At 43.1% G+C, this 25,256-nt stretch overlaps 1 protein-coding gene across 2 annotated transcripts in view; it reads right to left on the bottom strand.

Annotated features, from left to right (window-relative positions):
• Positions 1-25,256, bottom strand: part of ITSN1 (intersectin 1) — a 412,894-nt gene that overhangs the window by 244,661 nt on the left and 142,977 nt on the right. For both annotated transcript variants that reach the window (XM_033949572.1, XM_033949571.1), the window contains exons 11-12: positions 13,344-13,481; positions 4,699-4,817 (exon numbers count right to left, since the gene is read on the bottom strand). In XM_033949572.1, the coding sequence (XP_033805463.1) occupies positions 4,699-4,817; positions 13,344-13,481 (257 nt within the window). The remainder of the gene's footprint in view (positions 1-4,698; positions 4,818-13,343; positions 13,482-25,256) is intronic.

Here is a 25,256-nt window from a genome sequence, read left to right as displayed (position 1 = left end):
AAGCCCGGAAGCAGAACAGGGTGATCCAGACTGTGCCTCTGAGGCGACCACCTCCGAAGAAGAGCACACTGAAAAAGATGCATGTGAGCCTGCGACCACCTCAGTACATCGAGGGAGGCTGCCAATGACCCCAAGACTTGGAGGAAATCCTGCGCCCGAGAACACCGGGACGCCATAAGCAGTCGAATAAGTGGGGTTTCAGCTTCTTCCAAAATGACATGCGATTAGTATCTTTTCTGATCATATGTCCTATGCTTGGTCATCAAGCCATGTACTAGTTTGTCTTAATGACTCTAACATCAAGGACTATCTAATACTGCATTATACCACCCTTAAGGGTGTGTTTATCATATATATGGATGCAATCAGGTATGTGACACCGGTTACTTTGGCCACTATGGTTACTATGTTTGGCCATGCCATGTTTTGCCATATAATGTTCTTTATTTATGCCATTTTTCTTTTAAAAATCAAACAAGTATAACTCAGATACTTGAGTACAGATTCACAACAAAAATATTGGTAATTAATACATAATAGGGAAACCCCCAAATAGAAAAATTAATAGTTATTTAGTCCACAAATATATAGAACCAAGATAAGGAAAAATTTAAGAGGCAAATCAAAAAACAATTTTGATATTATCCAAAGAAGACACCAAAGGGGGAACAGTTGACAGCCAGTTCGCATTATTCAACTGGAGGAACAATGGGTCCAATAACAACCCACCTTCTCTAACCACAATAAATTCCATCAATTGTTTAGGCTAAAAAAAAAAAAAGAAAAGAAAATTTTTACCACCATAGGTCACACAACATTTTGCGAGAAACTTCAAAACAAATGTACCACCTATAGGCCAAGAAGTCCCTTCTTCTCCGTTGTGAAATAACAGGAAAAATACGTATAGTTGAGCCCAAAAATATGTCTGAAATAGGTTCTAAAAATCAAGTCTCTATCAAACTCCAGGGCAAAAGTCACCAAAAGTGTCATCCTTTCAATGATCACTTCAAGTGAATTTTCTAAACAATTTGTCAAATCCATTTCGCCTCCAGGAGTTCTACTAATTGAGGTAGAGCTAGTTAGTTTAGGCTCTTAAAATAAATGACAAATTATCAGAGGAAATCAATAGAACTTCCCACAAATATCTACGGACCATCTCAATAGCAGAGATTACTGGGGACCTAGGAAAATTTATAAATCTCAAATTATTTTTCCTTTGGACATTGTAAATAACTGCTTTCTCTGCTCCATTTTGTCGAATCCTTTCAGTATTTTGAAAGTCTCGATCAGATCCCCTCGCAGTCTCTTCTTCTCAAGGGAGAACAACCCCAGTCTCCTAAGTCGTTTCTCATAGTTCAGGTTCTCCATACCTTTCACTAGCTTCGTTGCTCGTCTCTGCACCCTCTCTAGCAGTTTTATATCCTTCTTTAGGTATGAAGACAAATGCTGGACGCAGTATTCCAGGTGCGGTCTGACCATGGCTCTGTAAAGCGGTATTATAACTTTCTCTGATCTACTCGTAATTCCCTTCTTTATCATGCCTAGCATTCTATTTGCTTTCTTCGTCACCGCCGCACATTGCACCGATGGTTTCAGGGTCCTATCTATCAGTACACCCAGGTCCTTTTCCTGTTTGGTCTTTCCCAGACTTACACCTGACACACTATACTTGTGATCTTTATTTTTTCTGCCTAAATGCATCACTTTGCATTTTTTCACATTAAAATTCATCTGCCATTTATCTGCCCACTTCTCCAATTGATTCAAGTCGCTCTGGAGTTCCTTGCTGTCCTTCTGCGATCTGATTGCCTGGCATAGCTTTGTGTCGTCTGCAAACTTGATGATTTCACTGGATGTTCCTTCTTCCAGGTCATTTATGAAAATATTAAATAACATGGGTCCAAGTACCGAGCCCTGGGGTACACCGCTAGTCACTTTTTCCCATTCTGAGAACTTCCCATTTATGCCCACTCTGCTTTCTATTTTCTAGGTCTCTACTCCAGATTCTTGTAATTCTTCAGTCCCTACACTGGAAACAGATACTGGGTTTCCATCTGCATTTCCACCTCTACAGGTCTCCCCAACATTCCTCCAGGGCTTAGCATCTTCACCTCTTTTCCAGGAGACCCAGGCGCCGCCTGCAATGTGGGACTGGGCAGTCTGGGCTGGAGAGGGTTCTGACTTAGATCTTGGCTCAACAAAGCCCTATCCAAGCTGAGCTCCACCGCTTGCAGAAAGGTCATTTCTGTAGTCGGCTGTGTCTCCTACACAGAATGAAGAGTCAATCCCTGAAAAGTTGTCTGGATCAATCACCGAGGAGTTGCAGCCACTGGAGGCACAGTCTGCAACAACTCCTTTCTGCTTCCCAATTACAAAATAGGCAAGTCACCGGCAGTGTTCTCCACACATAACATAGGGAGAGAACTCCTCACGTGCAGCTGTCTCAGACACCATCTTGGTTCGGGGATGGTCATACAATGTTCTACCACACTATGTCATACTGTTTGCCATCCTTGTCCTACTATACTATACCATACCATACGCCGTATTTGCCATACTATGCTTGCATACTACAATGTCTCATGCCATGTTTGCCACACAATGTTCGCCATTCCATGTCTTCCATGTTATGTTTCATCATGCATGCTTACCTTACCATTTTTGCCAAGTCGTGTCATGCTATATTAGCAATGCTTTGTAATACTATATTTGCCATACTATACTCACCAAGCTATGTCTCACCATATCATGTTTTGTCATATTATGTTTTTACCATGCATTGTTAACTATATTTGCCATCTTTTTTTACCATACTATGTCTGAGAATGTGGTGCAGTGGTTAGAGCTGCAGCCTCAGCATCCTGAGGTTATGGGTTCAAACCCACGCTGCACCTTGTGACCCTGGGCAAGTCACTTAATCCCCCCATTGCCCCAGGTAGATTAGACAGATTGTGAGCCTGCTAGGACATTACATTAAAACATATTTCTAGACCGCAAAACCTTCCAGATCGATGCGGTTTACATAGCACAGCAAATTATAAAAAAAGTATTACCATATTCCTTAATTTCCTAAAAATCTTACAAAAAGGGAAGTTTTCAATAATTTTCAAATATGTATATATGAAACTGAAGAGGCAAATAGAGTACATAGTTCTGAGTCCCAACTAGCAGACTGGTATGCAATTGTTTACAGACAGGCAGGGAAAAATGCTTGAGTACCTGAATAAATTAATGTAAACCATTCTCAGCTCCCCTGGGAGAACGATATAGAAAATTAAATAAATAAAAGACTACATACTTGCTAGATAGTAGTCTGTTACAGACATAAGATCATATAAACAATCTTTAGCCTCATTTGACTCCTTATTGCTGCAGCATAAGGAAGGAATGAAGAAGGAGAGAGACTCAGCACCACCAAGTGTCAACCCAAACAAGGCACAAACAAGAGTCATCCTAGCTCAATTATAATTGAGCACAGTCCATCCAGTGATAACTCCCTTCTCAACTAACACCCAGATACTGATCAGGTGGGGAGCTGACAGAAACACACCAAGAAGTAGTTGCTTAGTCCATCCACCATCCACTTGGGAGACAAGAGAAAAATACTGAGCATTCTATGCTGCACAATACCCTTAAAGGGTGAATCACTAAAAACTACTTTTTTTTCTGTTTCCACGGGTCAACAGACATAATACACTTGTTCTGGACTGGTCTGGTATAGACAAAAAGGAAGTTGCAGTTATAAAACAAGCTCCAGATAAGTAACAAACACTTATTATAGCCCAATAGTCATGTAATTCAAACGAGTTTTCAGCACAGCGCAGTATAAATACGGCACCAAAAGTGCTTAGAATATAATCATCAGTCCAAACGGAAATCAATATTTTCACCAAATTTCAATAGATTGGACAAAAAGTTTTCTATGATTCCCAAATAATATACAAATAATAACACACTGATCACATTCTGCTCTAAAAGGAGTATATGGTTTGTATTTATAAAACAATCACAATATATGTGCCCTATTAAAAACTACCCAAGTGGGCACTTATTTTATAAAGATACAAAAGTGGTGCTATGTAGTAAAATTAGTTTGTGTCCATAGGCACAAATTCTGCTGAAAGTCAGCTATTATGTACCTGTGTCCAAAATATGCAACTGCCTGAATTTATATAAAACATATAAATTGTTACTCCACTAACAAACACACCTACACCAGAGTCACACACAACAATACATGGAGTAATTTTATAAGCAGAATGTCTACCTGTGTACACTAGATTTTATAATATTATTCCCTATCAGGCTGATTCCCCAAAGGAACCTAGATACCTAAAATGTGGTGAAATTTCAGTCTTACTTAAGTTCCAAGCTTTTAAAATGAACATTTATCAAACTTAGGTGGTTAAATCTGAATTTACTTTGCTGCCCAGACTCTGCCAGGTTTTTAAGCATTTAAATTTAGAGGCTGAACAGGGAGAAATTTTCATTTATGCAGATCTAGGTTCATTTTTTAAAAAATATCAAACAAGCACGCAATTATGAATTTTAACACGCCAACTGACCAACAAAATTTAAGCACGGGCATCTCAAAAGTATCATTTTTACAAAGTGATTTCTCAGTGTCTGGGGACACTCTACAATGATAATTTTTATAAAACAAATATAAACAAGAAAGTCCCTTTTCATATATAGTACCATGTAATTTCTTGTCTTGCTGTTGCTGTTGCTGTTCTTCTTCTGCAGGCTCCTCTGGCAACCTCTGGTCTAAAGATCCTGAGCTTACATTGGAGATGCCACTGCCAGAGCGAACTCGCCTGAAAAAGCAGAAGAATCATTAAAAAGGGCTTCCACACACACATTTAGGGAACCTGCTGTACCTATTGTTATCAATCAGCTGAGCCTGGCAAAACAATAGGTGCAAACTTGAAAGCTAGTTACCATAAATAAAATAGGATTGATTCATTTAAAGGGTACTCTTTATAAAGAATTTATTGCTTTAGAAGTAAAACAACTGATCAATAACAAGTTATACAATTACGTAACTTCCTTTCATAGCTCCAGAATCCACAATAAACATTCTGAAGTAAATTTATGACTGGTATTTTCCTTTGTAGCTGATAAATGAAAATTGGTCTGAGCTCTCATACTTGACAGACCAAAAGATGCTGCTTGATTGGGAGGCAAGTTACAGCACTCTATCTAGACTTTTGTTAGCAATTTTAGGTTTTAGACTTCTATATCTACCTGCTCCAGTTTCAGTTGAGTAGTCTTATCTTAAAATCCATTTGAGATCTGCTCGAGCTCCATACAAAGAACCCTTTGGTGTGGTCCACCGGCAGAAAAGGCCCACCTGGCGGCTGGTCCTTTAAAAGATTGAATATTAGGCTGGGGGTTGGTGGGCACAACCTCCTCTCGTCAGGAACAGCCTTGTAGCATCCTCAGTGAAGTGTTCCAGTGGGATGAGGAACATGTTGGAAGGGTCTTCCATCTTAACTTGCAGGCTGTGGGTGCAGGCTTCCTTTGTTGGCTCTTTAAAGGGCCGAAGATTGGGTCAGAGGTTAGTGGGTAGGATTTATTCCCGTTGAGAATGGCCCTGCAGCATCCACGATGAAGTGCTCCAGTGGGGTAAGGAGGGACACACTGAAAGGATCATCCTTCTTACCCTGCAGACTGATTTTATCAAGGAATTTTACCTGTCTAGCATACCCTAATGTTACAATTACCCAGTCAATTTTGAAATAGTTGAAATCACCCATTACTATTGTGTAACTGAGATTAGAACTGAACATAAACAAAACAATGATTATGAACATAGACAATGATGAGGTTTTTGGGTTTGAAGGTGACAGAATTTGTAAAGAATTTTAATCTTTTGGGCTCTTTTGTAAACAAGGAAGCAACTAGTAGGGAAGAAATACTCCACAGAATAGCAACTGGTTGCTCTATAATGAAGGTTCTTAATAAAATATTTAAAAGCAAGAAAATAACACTTAAAACAAAGATCAGACTGATCCATGCACTCTTTTCTCAGTGGTCAATTATGGATGTGAAAAAAGGACATTATGGAAGCAAAATAGAAACAAGATTGACTCATTTGAACTTTAGTGCTGGAGAAGGATTTTATGTGTGCCAGGGACTGCCAGACGAACTAACAAATTGATTTTGGAAGAGATCGGACTGGCTATGTCACTCGAAGCCCACATGATGAAGTTACTGTCTTATTTTTGGCATATCATGAGAAGAGAGAGATCATTAGAAAAGGACATCATGTTTGGGAAGATCGAAGGAGCTAGGAGAAGATGGTGACCTGCAACTAGGTGGCTGGACACGTTGACAACATCATAAGACCATAAGAATAGCCTTACTGTGTCAGACCAATAGTCCATCAAGCCAAGTAGCCCATTCTCACAGTAGCCAATTCAGTACCTGACAAAACCCCACATACAGTAGTAGTAATATTCTATGCTATTGATCCCAGGATAAGCAGTTGCTTCTCCCATGGCTGTCTCAATAGCGCAGACTGTGAACTTTTCTTCCAGGAAATTGTCCAAACCCTTCTTAAAATCAGTTATGTTATACACTCTTACCACAACCTCTGGAAATGCGTTCCAGAGCTTAACTATTCCCTGAGTAAAAAAATATTTCCTCCCATGGGTTTTGAAAAGTATTTCCCTTTAACTTCATCGAGTGTCCCCCTAGTCTTTGTAATTTTTGATGGAGTAAAAAATTGATCCACTTGTACCCGTTCTACTCCACTCAGAATTTTGTAGATTTTAATCATATCTCACCTCAGCTGTCTCTTTTCCAAGCTGAAGAGCCTTAACCTTTTTAGTCTTTCCTCATACGAGAGGAGTTCAATCCCCTTTATCATCTTGGTCGCACTTCTTTGAATCTTTTCTAGTGCCGCTATATCTTTCTTGAGATAAGGAGATCAGAATTGAACACAATACTCCAGGTGAGGTCACACCATAGAGCAATACAGAGACATTATAATATTCTTAGTCTTGTTAACCATCTCTTTTTTTAATAATTCCTAGCATCTTGTTTGTTTTTTTGGCAGCTTCCACACATTGAGCAGAAGGTTTCATCGTATTGTCTACAATGACACCCAGATCTTTTTCTTGAGCGCCAACCCTCAAGGTGGACCCTAGCATCCGGTAACTGTGATTTGGATTATTCTTCCCAATGTGCATCAGTTTCATTTGTCCACATTGAATTTCATCTGCCACTTGGATGCAAGGTCTTCCAATTTCCTAAGGTCTGCCTGCAATTTTTCACAATCTGCATGCGTTTTAACAACTTTGAACAGTTTAGTGTCATCTGAAAATTTAATCACCTCACTCGCTGTTCCAATTTCTAGATCATTTATAAATAAGTTAAATTGCACCGGTCCCTGTATAGATCTTCCTGTGGCACTCCACTGTTTACTCTCCTCCATTGAGAAAAATGACCAATTAACCCTAACCTCTGTTTTCTATCTGATGATAAATTCCTAATCCACAACTAAGCTTTGCCATCTATCCCATTCCTCTTTAATTTTCTCAGGAGCCTCTCATGAAGAACTTTGTCAAAATACTACATCAACAGGCTCACCTTTATCCACATGTTTATTCACACCTTCAAAGAAGTCAAGCAAATTGGTGATGCAAGATCTCTCTCGGCTGAACCTATGCTGACTGTCTCATTAAATCATGTTTGTCTACGTATTCCACAATTTTATTTTTTATAATTGTTTCCACTATTTTGCCCGGCACTGAAGTCAGGCTTACCGGTCTGTAATTTTCCAGATCTCCTCTGGAACCCTTTTTAAAAATCAGCGTAACATTGGCCATTCTCCAATCTTCAGGTACTACAGACTATTTTTGCGACAGGTTACAGATAACTAACAGGAGGACAGCAATTTCATGCGAGTTCTTTTAGTACCCTGGGATGTATACCATCCGGTCCAGGTGATTTATCACTTTTTAACTTGTCAATTTGGCTTAGTATATCTTCCAGATTCACTGAGATTTTTCAGTTCCCCCTCATCATCACCCTTGAAAACCATTTCCTGTTCAGGTAAATCTCTTACATCTTCTTCTGTAAAGACTGAAGCAAAGATTCATTCAGTCTTTCCGCTATGGCCTTATCCTCCCTGAGCATCCCTTTTGCTCCTTGATCAACGGTCCCACAGATTCCTTCACAGGTTTTCTGCTTCTGATGTACCTTAAAAAAACTGTTATGAGTTTTTGCCTCTTTTGCAGGTTTCTCTTCATATTCTCTCTTAGCTTTCTTTATCAATGCTTTGCATCTAACTTGCCAGTGCCCGTGTCTCCTCTTATTTTCTTCATTTGGATCCTTTTTCCATACTTTAAAGCACAGTTCTTCAACCGCCGGTCCGCGGACTGGTGTCGGTCCACAAAAAAATCTTGCCGGTCCGCAAAGGATTCGGGTCCCCGCCACAACGAAAGGTGCCGGCGTCAGCTGACTTGCAACTTCCTGTTGCCATCGCTATGCCGGGACTCCTGCCTTCGCCGGGACTCCTGTAGCGTATGCTTCCTGCCTTGTCTCCGCACCTCCCGACCAGCAGCGGCAGCTCTGTGTGCTTTTAACTTCGGCACAGAGCTGCCCTAAGCAGTAGTTTAGCGCGATTTCATGAGGCAGCCTCGGGGCCTTTGCTAGGTCGGCCCGCTTCGATGATGCGATGTGGGCCGGCCTAGCAAAGGCCCCGAGGCTGCCTCATGAAACCACGCTAAACTACTGCTTAGGGGCAGCTCTGTGCTGAAGTTAAAAGCACACACAGCTGCCACTTGCCTAAAGACTCTTGGGCCGCTGAAGGAGGGCCAAGAGCAGCAGTCCTGGAGGTTTCCCTTCCTCTCAACTTTGCAAGTCCCTTTTCTCCACCTTTTTTTTTTTTCTTCAAACAGCATCGACATCAAGTAAGTACCACTCTTCCTTGCAAGCGGTTCTGCTCGGCCAAAGCTTCCCCTCTGACATGAGCCACCCTCAGGGGAAAGAAAGTGACCTGCAAAGGTGAGGGGAAGGGGGGCAGATGATGGAAGTTGGGGGGGGGGGAGAGAGAAGGGGAAGATGATGGAATGGAGGAGATGAGAGAGAGAGAGAAGGGGACAGATGATGGAAGTGAGAAGAAGGGAGAGAGAGCAGAAGGCTGATGGATGTCAGTTGAGAGCGGAGAGCAGATGCTGAATGGAAGTGGGGAAAGAACACACACTGGATGGAAGGAGATAAATAAAGGGGGAAGAAAATAGTAAGATAATGGAGGGGTGAGGGAAAGCGGTGACAATCTGTGGGTAGACACAGTGAAAGAGGGAAACAGGACTAAATAGTAAGAAAGAATTTAATTTAGATGGAGGCAGAAATTAGAGAAGGAAGACCAGAGAAGAAAAGGGAAGAGAGAGCAGAGAACGATATCAGATCTGAGTGGAGGACATGAGAATAGAGAGATGCTAAAAACCACAGGGGGGAGGGAAGGACAGAGATGCCAGACCATGAGAGGAACAGAAGGAAGATGATGGATGCCAGACCAAATTGGGGGGGGGGGGGGCAGGAGAAGAGATGGCAGGGAAAGGCAGACAGTGAATGGAAGGGGCAGATGCTGGACTGAAGAGACAGAGGTTATCATGCCGCTGTACCGGGCCATAGTACGCCCTCACCTGGAGTACTGCGTCCAGCACTGGTCACCGTACATGAAGGAGGACACGGTACTACTCGAAAGGGTCCAGAGAAGAGCGACTAAGATGGTTAAGGGGTTGGAGGAGCTGCCGTACAGCGAAAGATTAGAGAAACTGGGCCTCTTCTCCCTCAAACAGAAGAGATTAAGAGGGGACATGATCGAAACATTCAAGATACTGAAGGGAATAGACTTAGTAGAGAAAGACACTATTCACCCTCTCCAAGGTAGGGAGAATGAGAGGGCACTCTCTAAAGTTGAAAGGGGATACATTCCATACAAACGTAAGGAAGTTCTTCTTCACCCAGAGAATGGTAGAAAGCTGGAACGCTCTTCCAGAGGCTGTTATAGGGGAAAACACCCTCCAAGGATTCAAGACAAAGTTAGACAAGTTCCTGCTGAACAAGAACGTGCGCTGGTAGGGCTAGTCTCAGTTAGGGTGCTGGTCTTAGACCAGAGAGCCGCCGCGTGAGCGGACTGCTGGGCATGATGGACCACTGGTCTGACCCAGCAGTGACAATTCTTATGTTCTTAGGGCAGACGCTGGATGGAAGAGAGTGAAAAGGCAATGAAAGCAGAAACCAGAGACGACAAAAGGTAGAAAAAATAATTTTATTTCTATCTTGTGATTCAAATATATCAGATTTGAAATATGTATCTTGCTAGACATAATTGGGGAGTGCAAAGCCCAGGCAGTGCTTCTTTAGCTTCCAGCTGGCTTAGGGCTCTCTCTGACCAGGGGACAGTTGCCCTAGTTTCACTACCCTAACACCATTCCTGTCATGTGTGACTGTGGTATTCTGTTACATGATATTTGTGTAGTATTCTGTAATAATTTGGCTTATTCAGTTTTCTTGATAGTAGAGGGGATATATGTGAAGGGGAGGGGAGACAGGGGTTTTGTTGATCTTTGCCCTGTATTATTTGTATTTATAAAATGACAATTGTATAGAATATTGTTTCTTTTTATACTTTAACTAGTCTTATAGCCCGTTACATTAACGGGTGCAAGAATATATGTGTGTGTGTCTGTCTTTATTTCTTTCTCTCCCTCTCTCTCCTTAGCCGCTTTCTTTCTTTCTGTCTTTCTTTTTCCTTGGCTGTCCATCACCACCCCTTGCCTGCTCCCCCTGTCCATTCTCCCTTCCTTTTACCTCCCCTGTGTCCACCACCACCCCTTCACTGCTCTCCTTATGCAGCAGCAGCCCTTCTCCCTTTGTTTTAGCCCCCCCGGTCCAGCAGCACCTCTTTCCTTCTCCCCCTGTCCAACATTAGGCCTCCGTTCCTTTTTCTTCACCCCCCCTGACCATCAGCAACTCTTTCCTTCTCCCCCTGTCCAGCAGTAGGCGTCCCTTCCTTTTTCTCCCCCCCCTTCCTCCTTCTTAGCCTTATGATACACTTACCTTGCTCTGCCTCTGATCAGAGGTCCCGACAGCCACCCAGTTGCACCCATTGGAAAAGTTCCCTCTGCCGCATCCCGCACCCCTCCTGACGCGACTCCTGCTGTCTTTCTTTCTGTCTCTGTCCCCCTTTGTCTGTCTTTCTGTGTATCTCCGTGCCCCTGTCTTTCTTCTTTTCTTTCTGTCTCCCTTCCTCCCTCTGTCTGTCTGTCCGAAGCAGCATTCCCTCCCCCCACACCAGTTCCCTGTGCAGCAGCATTAGCATTTCCTCTACCCACCTTTCCCTTCCCGCGGTCCCGACTACACATGGCGATTCAACTACACCCGGCTCTTAAACTGACCCGAGTCCTTTGCCGCCCCCCTACCCTTCCCGCGGGCCCGACTACACATGGCGATTCAAGCAGCGTGTGCAGCAGTCTTCACACGCTACTTCGGGTCCTTCTACTGCCCTAATTTACTCTGGCACGTCCCTGATGACATCATCAGAGATGCGGCAGAGCAAATCAGGGCAGTAGAAGGGCCCGAAGCAGCGTGTGTAGACTGCTGCACATGCTGCTTGAATCGCCGGGTAGGTAGTCAGGCCCGTGGGAAGGGAAGGGGAGGGGCGGCAGAGGACTCGGGTCAGTTTAAGAGCCAGGGCGGAAAGTTGCTGGGCTCCTCAGTGGGGGCGCTGAGCGGTCGCGATCCCTCTCCTCCGAGACACCCCCCCCCCGCCCGCCCGCTGGAGGAACGGAGATCGGTGGCTGGCTGCGGTCCCGGCTTGTGGAGGCTTCAGCAGCTGGTGATGTAAGCGCACATGTGAACTCCTAACTAAGGTGCCCTACATCACAAGGAAAACAGACGCATGTAGGTGGGAGTGCGCATGCACGGCTTACCATTTTATTATATTAGATAAAATATGTTCAATATAAAATCATAACTATTTGAGGCTTGTGCGGATGGGATCAGATGGTTTGTGGGACCGAGCTCGCGGGGACGGGGCGGCGATGGTTTTTAAAAAAAAATTTCAGTCTTAGTAGTTTGCCGGTCCACGAAATAATTATTTTATTTCTGCTGGTCCATAGGTGTAAATAGGTTGAAGAACACTGCTTTAAAGGATCCTTTTTCCATCCTTTAAAGGATGTTTTTAGGCTCTAATAACATTTGGAGATCTGCATCGTTCTCCAAGGCTGGAACTTGAAACAAACGGTTGTGGCAAGCATGTGCCACAAAGGAAGCCTCAGCTGCTGCCTTAATCCCTAAGGCCAAATCTTCAAATTGCATCTTGAGGACCAAATCCACTTTATGGTCCCGAATATCCTTTAAAAAAAAGAAACTAAGTGGGGAGTGGGACTGTGCACATCAACCTTGGAAAAAACAACTTTTATTAATGTAGTTCAAATAAAAACTGAGTACAGATATAAATACATAAATACAGAGATAAAATGTCCTTAGTCTTTAGGCAAAATTTTGGAATAAAGTTGCACATCAGGAACTTTGAACGTCTCCATAGTTGCTTTGTTCATGTTACAGTTGAGAAAATAAATAACTGCTGGTATGTCAGCTCAGATTCAGATTTTAAAAAAAACACAAAACCCTGAGAAAGCCACTATAACTCAAATACAAAAGGGGATGGGGCTATGTGTTTTTCTCATACAGAAACAGATACCAGATTACTAGAATATTACAAAAAATTGGATATCAAAGAATGTGAAGCAGAGCAGGTAAACACTGAATATTTAGCCTAGACAGATCTAAATCAGACTGGTCAAATTCAAAAATCTAGGCTTGATAAGTCAATTTTAAATCAGAAAAGTTAGTATGGGTGCTAAACCTCCCAGCATGAAAATCACCAGGACTAGTTGGATTTTCAGTGAATTTTATAATAAATTCCTAGGGGATCTGTCCCCTTTTTGCTTTAGATAATTAACAGAGCTATAAAGAAGGGAGTGGTCTCATCATTTCAACAAGCTAATGGCATCATTCCCCTTAGGACAGGAAGGACTCCCCTACTGTGTGGATCTCATAGATCTTTTTGATAAACATGAATACAATGATATTGACAAACAGCAAAATGGCTGGATTCAGTAATAGGGGACTTTGTGAACAGGAATCAAAGATATTTCATTAATGGGAGGAAGACTGTGGATAATCCCAGGAAAGTGCTCAATTTAGTATGTCATCTGTTGATCAAATGATCTCCCTGGCCATATTTTGGCATTGAATAAAGAAAAGGTTTCTGGAAGAGTAGGTTTCGTGATTTTGCATTTTCTTGGGTTAAAGCATCTTACCTAAAGGAAGGTGGGATGTACTCAGGAGGCAAGACAGGAGGCAAAGATTGACCAGACATAGCCACATCAATTAAGTGCATAGCCAAAATAAATTCTTCAGCTGTGAGTTTCCCATCTTGATCTATGTCTGAAAGATTCCTGTTGTACAGTAAAGAAACCATATCATCAATAAATTTGGATTTATTAAAACACTTTTTATTTTAAATTTGCAGACCATAAAGCAGTAACTTACCATAGCAGGTATTATCCGGGGACAGTAAGCAGATATTCTCACATGTGAGTGATGTCATCCATGGAGCCCAGTTCGAACAGTTCAAAGAAGAGCAACCCAGCCCCTCTCCCTGCCAGGATCTGCACCATGTCCCACCTACCTTCCTGACCTGTACCCTCTTCCCTGTACCCTTGAATTGCTTCCCATAATACATCTAACATTACCATGGCTGGTCTATCCAATTTAACCTCGGCAGAACAGAAGCAATTTTTTGGGACTTAAACAAGCTACTCACGGTTTCCTTTGCCAAGATCCTAGAGACAGCTTGCCTCTCTTATTCTTTATTGCTCAGAATATCTTCAGGAGGTATCTGCTTCCCTTCCAGCCTCAGAGAACAAACCACCTACTGGATAACTCCAATGCTATCCAGATCCTGAGCTCCTTCCTGGCTGAGGTGAAGTCATCCATGAAAGGGAGTCATGGTCTGTCTTAGCAACCTCCCCAAACCCCCTCTAGTTGTGTGGTAGACCGGGACAGGAGGGATCCCTCCAGTCCCAGCCCATACTATCTAACTTTTACCCTTCCCCTCCCCCGCATATCTTTTCCCTGGTGGTCCAGCACTGTATCCCGTGCTAAGCCCCTCCTGCCGATCTTGCGATAAGCAGTGCACCCGGGCCAGCATTTAGTTGAAGCAGAGCTTCGATTTCCTGAAGAAGAAGGGACGTCTGTTGAGATGTGAAAGAGGACTCTCTTGGCAGGTTGTTTGGAGGAATTTTGATGAAATGAAGAGAGTAACCCTCCAGGTGTCTGTGGTAATGAGTCCAGCGTTGATGATACAAGAGAAGTGGGCTTCCGATAGATTGGGGAGGTAGCTGAGATGGGGGTATTGCGGCTATGCTCTCTAGATGTATGTCAAAAAGAGTGAGCTGCTTTTTGAGCAGCCGAAGGCTGAGGTTTCTGGGGCTTTCACAATTTCTGCCTCTTCTGTGGTGGGGTTTTTGAAGAGGATGAGGTTGTTGGATAATGCCTCTTGTATGAATAGGAATCAGGTCTCTGAGAAGATTTAGATGGCTGAGTCTTAGTCTTGGATCCTGTTAAGATGATCCAGCTTTGTTTTGACGAGTAAGTCTTTGGGTGGCACCTTGTCCCCAAACAGCTCTTCACCAAGTCAAAGAATGTTTGCTATATAATCCTGAATGTCCACGTCAAGAGACTCGCAGCCATGCAAGATGTCTCATAGCAACAGACATTGCTGATGCTCCGGATGTCACATCAAATGCATCAAAAGCTGTTCTTGCTATAAACTTTCTGGAATTCTGGAAGTTGGTCAGATGGAATATATTGTTGAAAATCAGCCAATTTCCTAATGAGTTGTTTAAGGTAAAACAACATATAGAAGTTATAACTTAAAACTCTATTAGCTAAGGAGAAATTGGGTTCCTACTTGCTAATTTTCTCTCTTTTAGTCTCTCCAGACTGGCACAGTTCACTGATGGGTAATAGCTCACCATGACTAGCAGGTGGTGACTGAGACATAAACTTCTGGCTGTAGTATAAGTGGGCTGTCCCAAGTACAATCAGTCTGCACTCAGTCTCCAGCATACTTAGATTTAGAAGAGCGAGCATCAGTACCATGTGATCTCAATGTCCGTCAATGCTTTAATGGAGAGCTGGAGTCAGTACCCTTGGGCCTCGATGTACCATGCTCAGGCTAGGCCGGTACCGGGGGAGTCAATGTAAGCACCAGTTCTGTATGCAACTTAAACAGGTCACTGAGCTCCCTCCAAAAGAACTCATTCAATTGGTCCTGGAAGGACTGCACCAGTGCCGTTGGCTCAACAGCTGCTACCAATGGTGCTGCAGGGTGTTGAGAGGTGGGTGACATCGATGAGGAAGCACATCCTATAGGAAAGACAGCCTGCACGAAAGGAGACCGATGATCATGTTGGCGCTTGGCATATATCAAGGGATTCGATGCTGATGATGCCTGTGACGCTGGTGGAGTAGAGGACAGCTTCTTAGCAAGTTTACCCAATGCTGGAACGATGTTCGATGTCAAGGGAGGTGTCGATGCCGGTACTATTGGTACTGATGGCATCGATTTGTCGCCAGAGGCCATGGCCGGTCCAAAAAACTTCTCCTGCTGAATACATCAAGCATTAAGAGAGTGTTTTTGCAGATTAGAACAGCGAATGCAAGTGTCCACTCAATGTTATGGGCCCAGACAATGAATATACCAGCTGTGTGGATCAGAGATGGAGATGGACCATTGGCAATGAATCTCAGAGAAGGCCTCAACATGTGAGGAAAAATCTTGGCAGCTACGTCAAAAATGGTTGCAGCCCGAGACAAAAAAAAAAAACCAGTGAGAAACATTGAAGAGAGAAGGCCCAACTGAGGAAAAAAAATAACTTTGAATTTTTTTTTTAAGAACCAAAGAAAGAAACTATTATTAGAGAAAAATAAAGAAAACAGAGCCAAAAGGCAAAATATACATTGGGAAGACAATATAATTTGGATAGAGTTCAAAACACAACTTCTTCATTCCACGGAGAAAGAAAAACTGAGGAACCGCGAGCCAACATTGGGTGGGAAGGCACTCACATGGACTCCATGGATGATGTCACCCACATGCGAGTATATACTGCATGCTTGTCTTAGAATAAACTAATATGATTTCAGTTTCATAGAAAATACAAAATAATTTTCCCACTCTCTCCAATGAAGCATTACGCAACACTCCAGGTCCCTCTAGAGGCACATTTACTAGGGTAAGTATTGTACACATCATTTATTTCTATGTGGTTCAAAGGGCTATATTATTGTTATTATTGAAATCCTCTTGTACACAAGTCTCACCAAGATTATCCAATACAAATAATATAAGCAATCGTTTGAGTTTGCTTCTCCACCTTCACTCTGTATATACCAGTACAGCACTAGGGTTTTCTAGCCTAGGGGGGAATAGACTTCAAGTGCTCATGGATGCTGAACATTAGATTAAACTTGTTCAGTCGCCCATTAGTGAGCTATCATTAGTCTAAAAACACAAAACAAAAAAAACAAACCAACCAAAAACCCCAGCCAGATTGAATTATGAATGAAACTACTGCTTTAGTGATTTAACTTAGGCTTCTTCATATGTCCAAAACATTCTGTTATATGATACATAGAATGAGTACTTAGCTTGAGCTGAAAATCAACAGAATTTCCCTGTTTCACTTCTCTAGGACCTTCTTCAGGAACAAATTTTCACTCGTGTCCCGCACTAACTACTGGAAGGAAACGCTAACAATCGGAGAGGCCAGGAAACATTGCCCTGGCATTTTTGCAACTAACGACAAGCAAGGTGATTAAATTTGCGGAATATACAAAGTTATTCAGAGTAGTGAAGACACAGAAGGATTGCAAAGACCTGCAATGTGACAAACACGCTTGAGGAATGGTCTGCGATATGGCAAATGAGGTTTAACGTGGATAAGTGCAAGGTGATTCATGTCGGTAACAAAAATCTTATACAGGATGTCCGGTGTGGTATTCGGAGAGACCCGCCCCCCCCCCAGGAAATAGACTTGGGAGTACTGGAAGACAAGTCAATGAAGCCGTCCATGCAATGCGCGGTGGCAGTGAAAAGGGCGAACAGAATGCTAGGAATGATTAAGAAGGGGATCACAAACAGATCAGAGAAGGTTATCATGCTGCTGTACCAGGCCATGGTATGCCCCCACCTGGAATACTGCATCCAGCACTGGTCACTGTACATGAAAAAGGACATTGTACTACTTGAAAGGGTCCAGAGAAGAGCAACTAAAATGGTTAATGGGCTGGAGGAGTTGCTGTACAGTGAGAGCTTAAAGAAACTGGGCCTCTTCTCCCTTGAAAAGAGGAGACTGAGAGGGGACATGATCGAAACATTCAAGATAATGAAGGGAATAGACTTAGTAGATAAAGACAGGTTGTTCACCCTCTCCAAGGTAGAAAGAACGAGAGGGCACTCGCTAAAGTTAGAAAGGAAAAGATTCTGTACAAGCAGAAGTTCTTCTTCACCCAGAGAGTGGTAGAAATCTGGAATGCTCTTCCGGAGGCTGTTACAGAGGAAAGCACCCTCCAGGGATTCAAGACAAGGTTAGACAAGTTCCTGCTGAACCAGAATGTACGCAGGTAAGGAAAGACTCAATCAGGGCAGTGGTCTTTGACCTAACGGCCGCCGCATGACCTAAGGGCCGCTGGTCTGACCCAGCAATGGCAATTCTTATGTTCTTATGTTTAGTTTAATATGTGTTAATGAAACTTTTTACCATTAGGCATAACATACCTGCATTCCAAATGTGCTATTTGGCGCTAAATCTTTGTATATAAATGGCGTCTTCGCGTTTTATTTTAGCTATGTAAAACGTAGTGATGTACTATGCACACTAAAAAAAACTTTGAGTTTTTTAAGCCTGGTGACATTCTGAAGGGCTGTTTGGGCAGAACTGACCTTTAAACTTGATTGGTCAGACTGCTCTAATAATTGTTTTGAATTCTGTATCGGTAAATTGAACTGCTTTATTGACTAGAACCTTTGAGATCGAGGATGATTCTGCGTATGCCTGGTCTCTTAATGATTTTGGAGACCTGGACACTGTGCTTCCTCTTGAAATTTGAAAAATCTGAATGGAAATAGAACGATCTTATCTTTCTTCAAATTCATTCATCTGCTTTCAGAAGAATATCTGCCAATTGACTGCTGAATTTAGTCCATGTAGATGTAGGCACTTCAGACAGTGAATCCATCGTTGTTCATTTTATAATAATTTTTTTCTTCTATCCCCTCCCCTTAAGGTTTCCATGACTATCTATAACAAAACATCTTAATTGCTAAAAAGAATGTCCCTTTTCGAGACAATGTTGCACGACTGGATGTGGTGGCGATATCCGAAACCTGGCTCAAAGACTCCCACGGGTGGGACATGGTCATACCGGGTTACAACTTGCTTCGCCGGGACAGAGAGGGTAGGATGGGAGGGGGTGTAGCATTATATACTAAAGATGACATTAAGGTCACGAGAATCTCAGATGTCCAGTATACTGGGGAATCCCTTTGGGTTAATTTGGCCAGAGGGAAGGACAAATGCTTGTATCTTGGCGTAATTTACAGACCCCCAAGACAACAGGATGACCTGGATATGGAAATAATCGAAGATATAGAAAATATCACCTTGCGTGGGGACACAGTATTGCTAGGTGACTTCAACATGCCTGATGTGGATTGGGTTACACTTACCTCTGCTTCTGGCAGCAGCAGGAGGCTATTAAACTCTATGAAAGGAGCAAGCCTCAGACAACTGGTGTTGGAATCGACAAGGGATCAGGCAATACTGGACCTGATACTTACCAATGGAGAAAGTGTCACAGAGGTCTCGGTGGGCGACACATTGGCCTCCAGTGACCACAACATGGTATGGTTCAATATCAGGAAAGGTTTCACTAAATCTACTACACTAACCAAAGTCCTCAAATTCAAGGACACAAATTTCAAAGAAATGGGAGACTTCGTTCACCAGGCGCTACAAAGCCAAGAAGAAACCGATAACGTGAAAGACATGTGGTCGACTTTGAAAGCAACCATACAAGAAGCAACAAACCGCTATGTAAAATCAGTAAGTAAACGGCGAAGGAACAATAAGCCACAGTGGTTTACTACGGAGATCTCAGACCTGATCAAGGAGAAGAAAAAAGCATTCATCTCTTACAAACAATCAGGGAAGCAGGACTCTAGAGCAGACTACCTGACCAAATCAAAAGCCGTCAAAACAGCAGTCAGGGAGGCTAAATTCCTCATGGAGGAGTCTCTAGCAAAGAACATCCAGAAGGGAGATAAATCCTTCTTCAGGTATATCAGTGATAGAAGAAAAAACTCAGGCGGGATTGTACGTCTTAGGAAACCAGACGGAGACTATGTGGAAAAGGATTCGGAAAAAGCCCAACTATTAAATGAATACTTCTGCTCAGTCTTCACCCGAGAAGCGCCAGGGCTCGGCCCTCAGCTACAGACAAGGGTTGGCTCAGTTGACCCGTTTAGTAACTTTGAGTTTACGCCCAGCAGTGTCTATGGTGAGCTGTCAAAGCTCAAGGTTAACAAAGCAATGGGGCCGGACAACCTGCACCCCAGGGTGCTTAGGGAGCTGAGTGATGTCTTGGCGGAGCCACTGTCCGCGCTCTTCAACCTCTCCCTTAGTACAGGCAGCGTCCCGTTGGACTGGAGGACGGCTAACGTTATTCCACTCCACAAGAAAGGCTCAAAGATGGAGACAGCAAACTACAGACCAGTGAGTCTAACATCGATAGTGAGCAAACTAATGGAAACTCTAATCAAACACCAATTAGATAAGATCCTGGATGAGGAGAATCTACGGGATCCCCGACAACATGGATTTATTAAGGGGAGATCCTGCCAATCCAATCTGATCAGCTTCTCTGACTGGGTGACAGGGAAGCTGGATATTGGGGAGTCCCTGGACATCGTGTAAAGCATTCGATAGCGTACCACACCGCAGGTTACTGAGCAAGATGAGTTCTATAGGATTAGGTAACACATTGACGAAATGGGTTGGGAGCTGGCTTGGAGGTAGGCTCCAAAGGGTGGTGGTGAACGGCACCCCCTCTGAAATGACGGAGGTGATTAGTGGAGTACCACAGGGCTCAGTCTTGGGCCCAATCCTATTCAACATCTTTATAAGAGACTTGGCAGAAGGGCTTCGAGGTAAAATAACATTATTCGCCGATGACGCCAAACTGAGTAATGTAGTGGGCAAATGCACAACAGACGAAGATTCAATGCCCGACAACATGATGCACGACCTACTCCTACTGGAGCGATGGTCTAGGACATGGCAACTCAACTTCAATGCCAAAAAATGCAAAGTTATGCACCTGGGCAGCCAGAATCCATGCAAGTCTTATACCCTTAATGGCGAGATCCTAGCAAAAACGGTAGCAGAACGAGACTTGGGGGTAATCGTCAGTGAGGACATGAAGTCTGCCAATCAAGTGGAGCAGGCTTCGTCCAAGGCAAGACAAATCATGGGCTGCATAAGAAGGGGTTTCGTCAGTCATAAGGCGGAAGTCATTATGCCATTGTATAGATCCATGGTGAGGCCCCAGCTGGAATACTGTGTGCAATTCTGGAGGCCGCATTATCGCAAGGATGTGCTGAGACCGGAGTCGGTGCAAAGAATGGCCACCCGGATGGTCTCGGGACTCAAGGATCTACCATACGAAAAACGGCTTGACAAATTACAGCTATACTCGCTCGAGGAGCGCAGAGAGAGGGGAGACATGATCGAGACGTTCAAGTATCTTACGGGCCGCATCGAGGCGGAGGAAGATATCTTCTTTTTCAAGGGTCCCACGACAACAAGAGGGCATCTGTTGAAAATCAGGGGCGGGAAACTACGAGGTGACACCAGGAAATTCTTTTTCACTGAAAGAGTGGTTGATCGCTGGAATAGTCTTCCACTACAGGTGATTGAGGCCAGCAGCGTGCCTGATTTTAAGGCCAAATGGGATCAGCACATGGGATCTATTCACAGGGCAAAGGTAGGGGAGGGACATTAGGGTGGGCAGACTAGATGGGCCGTGGGTCCTTATCTGCCATCTATTTCTATGTTTCTATGATTGGGGCTTCTTTATGTTGTAAATGTAGGCAAGGCTTGTGTTCAAACATGCGGATTTAAAATTTTCTAGTAGTTTTGCCCACATACAATTTCAAACAGGGACATTGTACCATATATACCACATAATCACTCGCACAATTAGTTTGAAATCTAAGATGGTATGTTTTATCATTTATTCGGATGCTGAACAAGCTTAATGATAATATAAGCAGACAAATTTGACAATTTCCGCAGCTTGTATGAAAGCAGGTAAATGTATATCCAGGCTTGATGTTATCTGGCTTGATGCCTAAGTGTTCTCTTAGATTATGAGCTCTAGAGCAGTGTTCTTCAACCTTTTTACACCCGTGGACCGGCAGAAATAAAAGAATTATTTTGTGGACCGGCAAACTACTAAGACCGAAATAAAAAAACACATTTTCACCCCGTCTCCGCAAGCTCGGTCCCCACAAACCATCTGATCCCATTTGCACAAGCCTCAGTTATGATTTTATATTGAACGTATTTTATTAAAGTATAAAAAGAAACAATATTCTGTACAATTGTCATTTTATAAATATAAATATTCAGAGCAAGGACCAACAAAACCCCTGTCTCCCCTCCTCTTCACATATATCCCCTCTACTATCAAGAAAACTGAACAAGCCAAATTATTACAGAATGCTACACAGAAATATCATGCTAACAGAATACTGCAGTCACACATGATAGGAATAGTGTTAGGCTTTGCAGTCCCCAGTTATGTCTCTAGCAGGATATATATTTCAAATCTGATATATTGTAATGACAAAATAGAAATAAAATGATTTTTTTCTACCTTTTGTGGTCTCTGCTTTCATCTTCTTTCCACTCTTTCTTCCAGCGTCTGCCCGTTCCATCCACTGTCTGGCCTCTCCCCCTTCCATATGTATCTGACTTCTTTCTATGCCCCTCTCCCCTTTCCATCCAGCCTGTGCCTCCTCTCTCCTTTTTACATCATTCATTCCAGCTTCACTGCTTTCTTCATTTTTCTCTCTCCTACACCAGATCTAGCATCTTTATCCCTCTCTCATTTCTCTGCTGACCCCCTTTCCAGCATCAATCTCTCTCTACTTTCTCATTCCTGTCTCTCCCCTTTCCCTCCTCTAATCTCCCTGCCAGCTGTTTCCTTCCTTTTTTCCTTCTCCCTTCCCTCCTTCCCCCTATCCAACAGTAGCTCTCTTCCCATCTCTTTCCCTATTCCACTCCCAGCAGCATCTCTCTTTCTACCTCCCTCTAGGTGCAGTAGCAGCTCTCCCTTTATCCAGCAGCTTCCCAACCTCCAACAGTGGCTTCCTCTCCTTCCAGCAGCTCTCAGTACTTGCCTGCAGCAGTGATTTCCTTAGGCAGCCTTGGGTCCGTTGCCGCCTCTGAGGAAAGGGGAAGTTGCCAAAGTGAATCACTGCCCTGGTAAGTACAGAGCTGCTAGGAGAGGACACAGCCACTGTCGAAGGCTCTCCATGATCTTACTTCTGCTGTGCCCTGCAGATTCGCAACCCCCCCCAAACCGGCAAAAACAGCTTTGCACCGCAGGCCCTGCCGCCTAAGACGAGCCGGAGGCATCCTACCCGCCGCATCCTGCACGTAGGCAGATTCTAAGCACAGACGCTGCTGATGGCCCCAATCCACACGCTGACCCCCCGTGCACGCTGACCATCTCCCTTCTACCTGCACCTTCCCCGGGGCCCTCTTCGGCGACTTGGCAGGGGCAGCGATCAAAACAGGCTGCCGACGTCAGGCATTCCCTCTCTGAGTCCCGCCTATTTTGTTTCAACTTCCTGTTTCCGCATAGGCGAGATTCACAGAGGGAATGCCCGACGTCAGCAGCCTGTCTTGATCGCCCGAGGCTGGGAGGAACAGAAGATTTCTGCGAACACCACCAGGCCAGGAAATTTAACGGCATCCATCTCGCCGGCCCTGCGCGGACCAGCAGGAATTTTCTGTGGACCGGCACAAGTCCACGGACCGGCAGTTGAAGAACTGTGCTCTAGAAAATGCCAACCATAATTTAGAATCATGAAAACATAGATGCATCTGTATAATTCACCAATGTGTGCGGATGATTTTAGAGATCTCTTGGGATTCTGAATTGTATTTCATGATATAGGTTTGACAGTCATCTTGCTTATGAGTCTGAGATTTTGATTGCAATAACCATTCTCTGGTTAAATTTAGCTTGTTTATAAGAGGTTTGTAGTATCTACTTAGGATATCCTTTTTTGGACAGGTTTTTTGCCAGTATCTTAGCTGAATCCTTAAAATCTTCTAGATTAAAACAAATTCTAAGGTACCATAGAATTTGTGCTAACAGTAAACTCTGTTTTAGTGGTACCAGATGACAACTATCATCATCATATTGTAATAAAGTATTAGTTTCTGTGGGTTTTACATATACCTTTTGTGTGAAATCCATTGTGAGTTTGAGTGATCAGAATGTCAAGAAAAGAACAACAAAAAAGCCAGGGCACTGTTTCCTGGCCTCTCTTATCGTTGGTGTTTCCTTCTAGTAGTTAGTGCGGGACACGAGTGAAGATTTGTTCTGAAGAAGTTCCTAGAGAAGTGAAACGGGAAAGCTCCGTTGATATTCAGTCTTCAGCTCAACCTAAGTACTCGTTCTATGTACTATGTAATAGAATGTTTTGGACATATGAAGAAGCCTAAGTTAAATCACTAAAGCAACAGTTTCAATTCATAATTCAATCCGGCTTGGGTTTCTCTTTTTTAAGACTAATGATAGCTCACTAATGGGTGAATGAACGAGTTTAATCTAACGTTCAGCACCCATGAGCACTTGAAGTCTTTTTCCCCCCTAGGCTAGAGAATCCTAGTGCTGTACTGATTAGACAGATAGATAGAGAAGATGGAGAAGCAAACTCCAATAATTGCCTATATTATTTGTATTGTTATTATTCAAAAATCAGAGCTAGCACCACCTAGACCTTGCCTTTGTCTACTACCTGTTCATCAACTAGACCTGGAAGGTGCTCAGTGTTGCTTGGTGGCACTATCTATGAAATGAGGCAGAGTTCCATGATGTTTAATTTATTACAATTTGATATACCTTCAGATAAAATCATAACAGTGTTCAAAATAAAAGCAATACTAAAGAAAGGAATACAATTCACAAAGATAGGAAAGATTTTTTTTAAAAAACCCCCAAAACAACCAGTTTGTAGCAGACTATGTTGGGTCAACTCAGAAGCCAGCTATACTGAAATGCACACTGCAGGTATAGAGTACAATTATACAGCATTATGAGCTTTTCTTAGGAAAAAATACATTCCCTTGGCTTTTAATAATCCCTACACAGTGATGTTCTAAATTTTGTAAGTCTATTCCTGGCAGATATGTGCCAACTTCTCTGCCTGACCACTCCTGCATTATACCTGTCTCATACACTTTCCTACCTAATCTCTCCAGTATTGTTTCAGTTCCCCCTGCAAATTCTGCCCCTACCTGACCATTCCTGTATTTTACCAACCCTATCCTCACTGCCCTGCCAGGCTACTTCTGCACTATCCCAGCCCCAGAGGTATTCTACTTGTTCACTCCTGCAGTGTTTTAGCCTCACACAGTTCCCATGCTAACTCATTGCAGTCAAGTGAACCAAGGTGCAAAGAAATAAGGTGACAGCCTGAGCCACACAAAAAGCAGGTAACAAAGCCTTTATCAGAAATGAGGCAAGGTAAATATAGAAACTGAGAAATATAGAGTTTTGATTTACATTTTACTACATGAAACAAAAATACATTTTCAGTAACATAAATTAAAGTCATCTTCCTTCTATAAACAAGACACAAGGGAAGATTAGGTTCTTACCTTGATAATCTTCTTTCTGCTAACATGGCATATAAGTCCTGACAATTGGGTTAACTTCCTCTAACCATGAGTTGTGCAGAAGGAATCATACACTTTTTCTTCAGCTCCACCTCCTTCCTCAGTGGGCTGTACTGCCTCTCTTCAGTTTGTACCAAAACAGTTGATAACCACTACAATAGGAAACATAAGGAGGGGTATGGGAAACCT

This window comes from Geotrypetes seraphini, chromosome 6 (genome assembly GCF_902459505.1).
Source record: "Geotrypetes seraphini chromosome 6, aGeoSer1.1, whole genome shotgun sequence".
NCBI classification, from domain to species: domain Eukaryota; kingdom Metazoa; phylum Chordata; class Amphibia; order Gymnophiona; family Dermophiidae; genus Geotrypetes; species Geotrypetes seraphini.
This window is presented reverse-complemented; position numbering and strand designations above follow the sequence as displayed.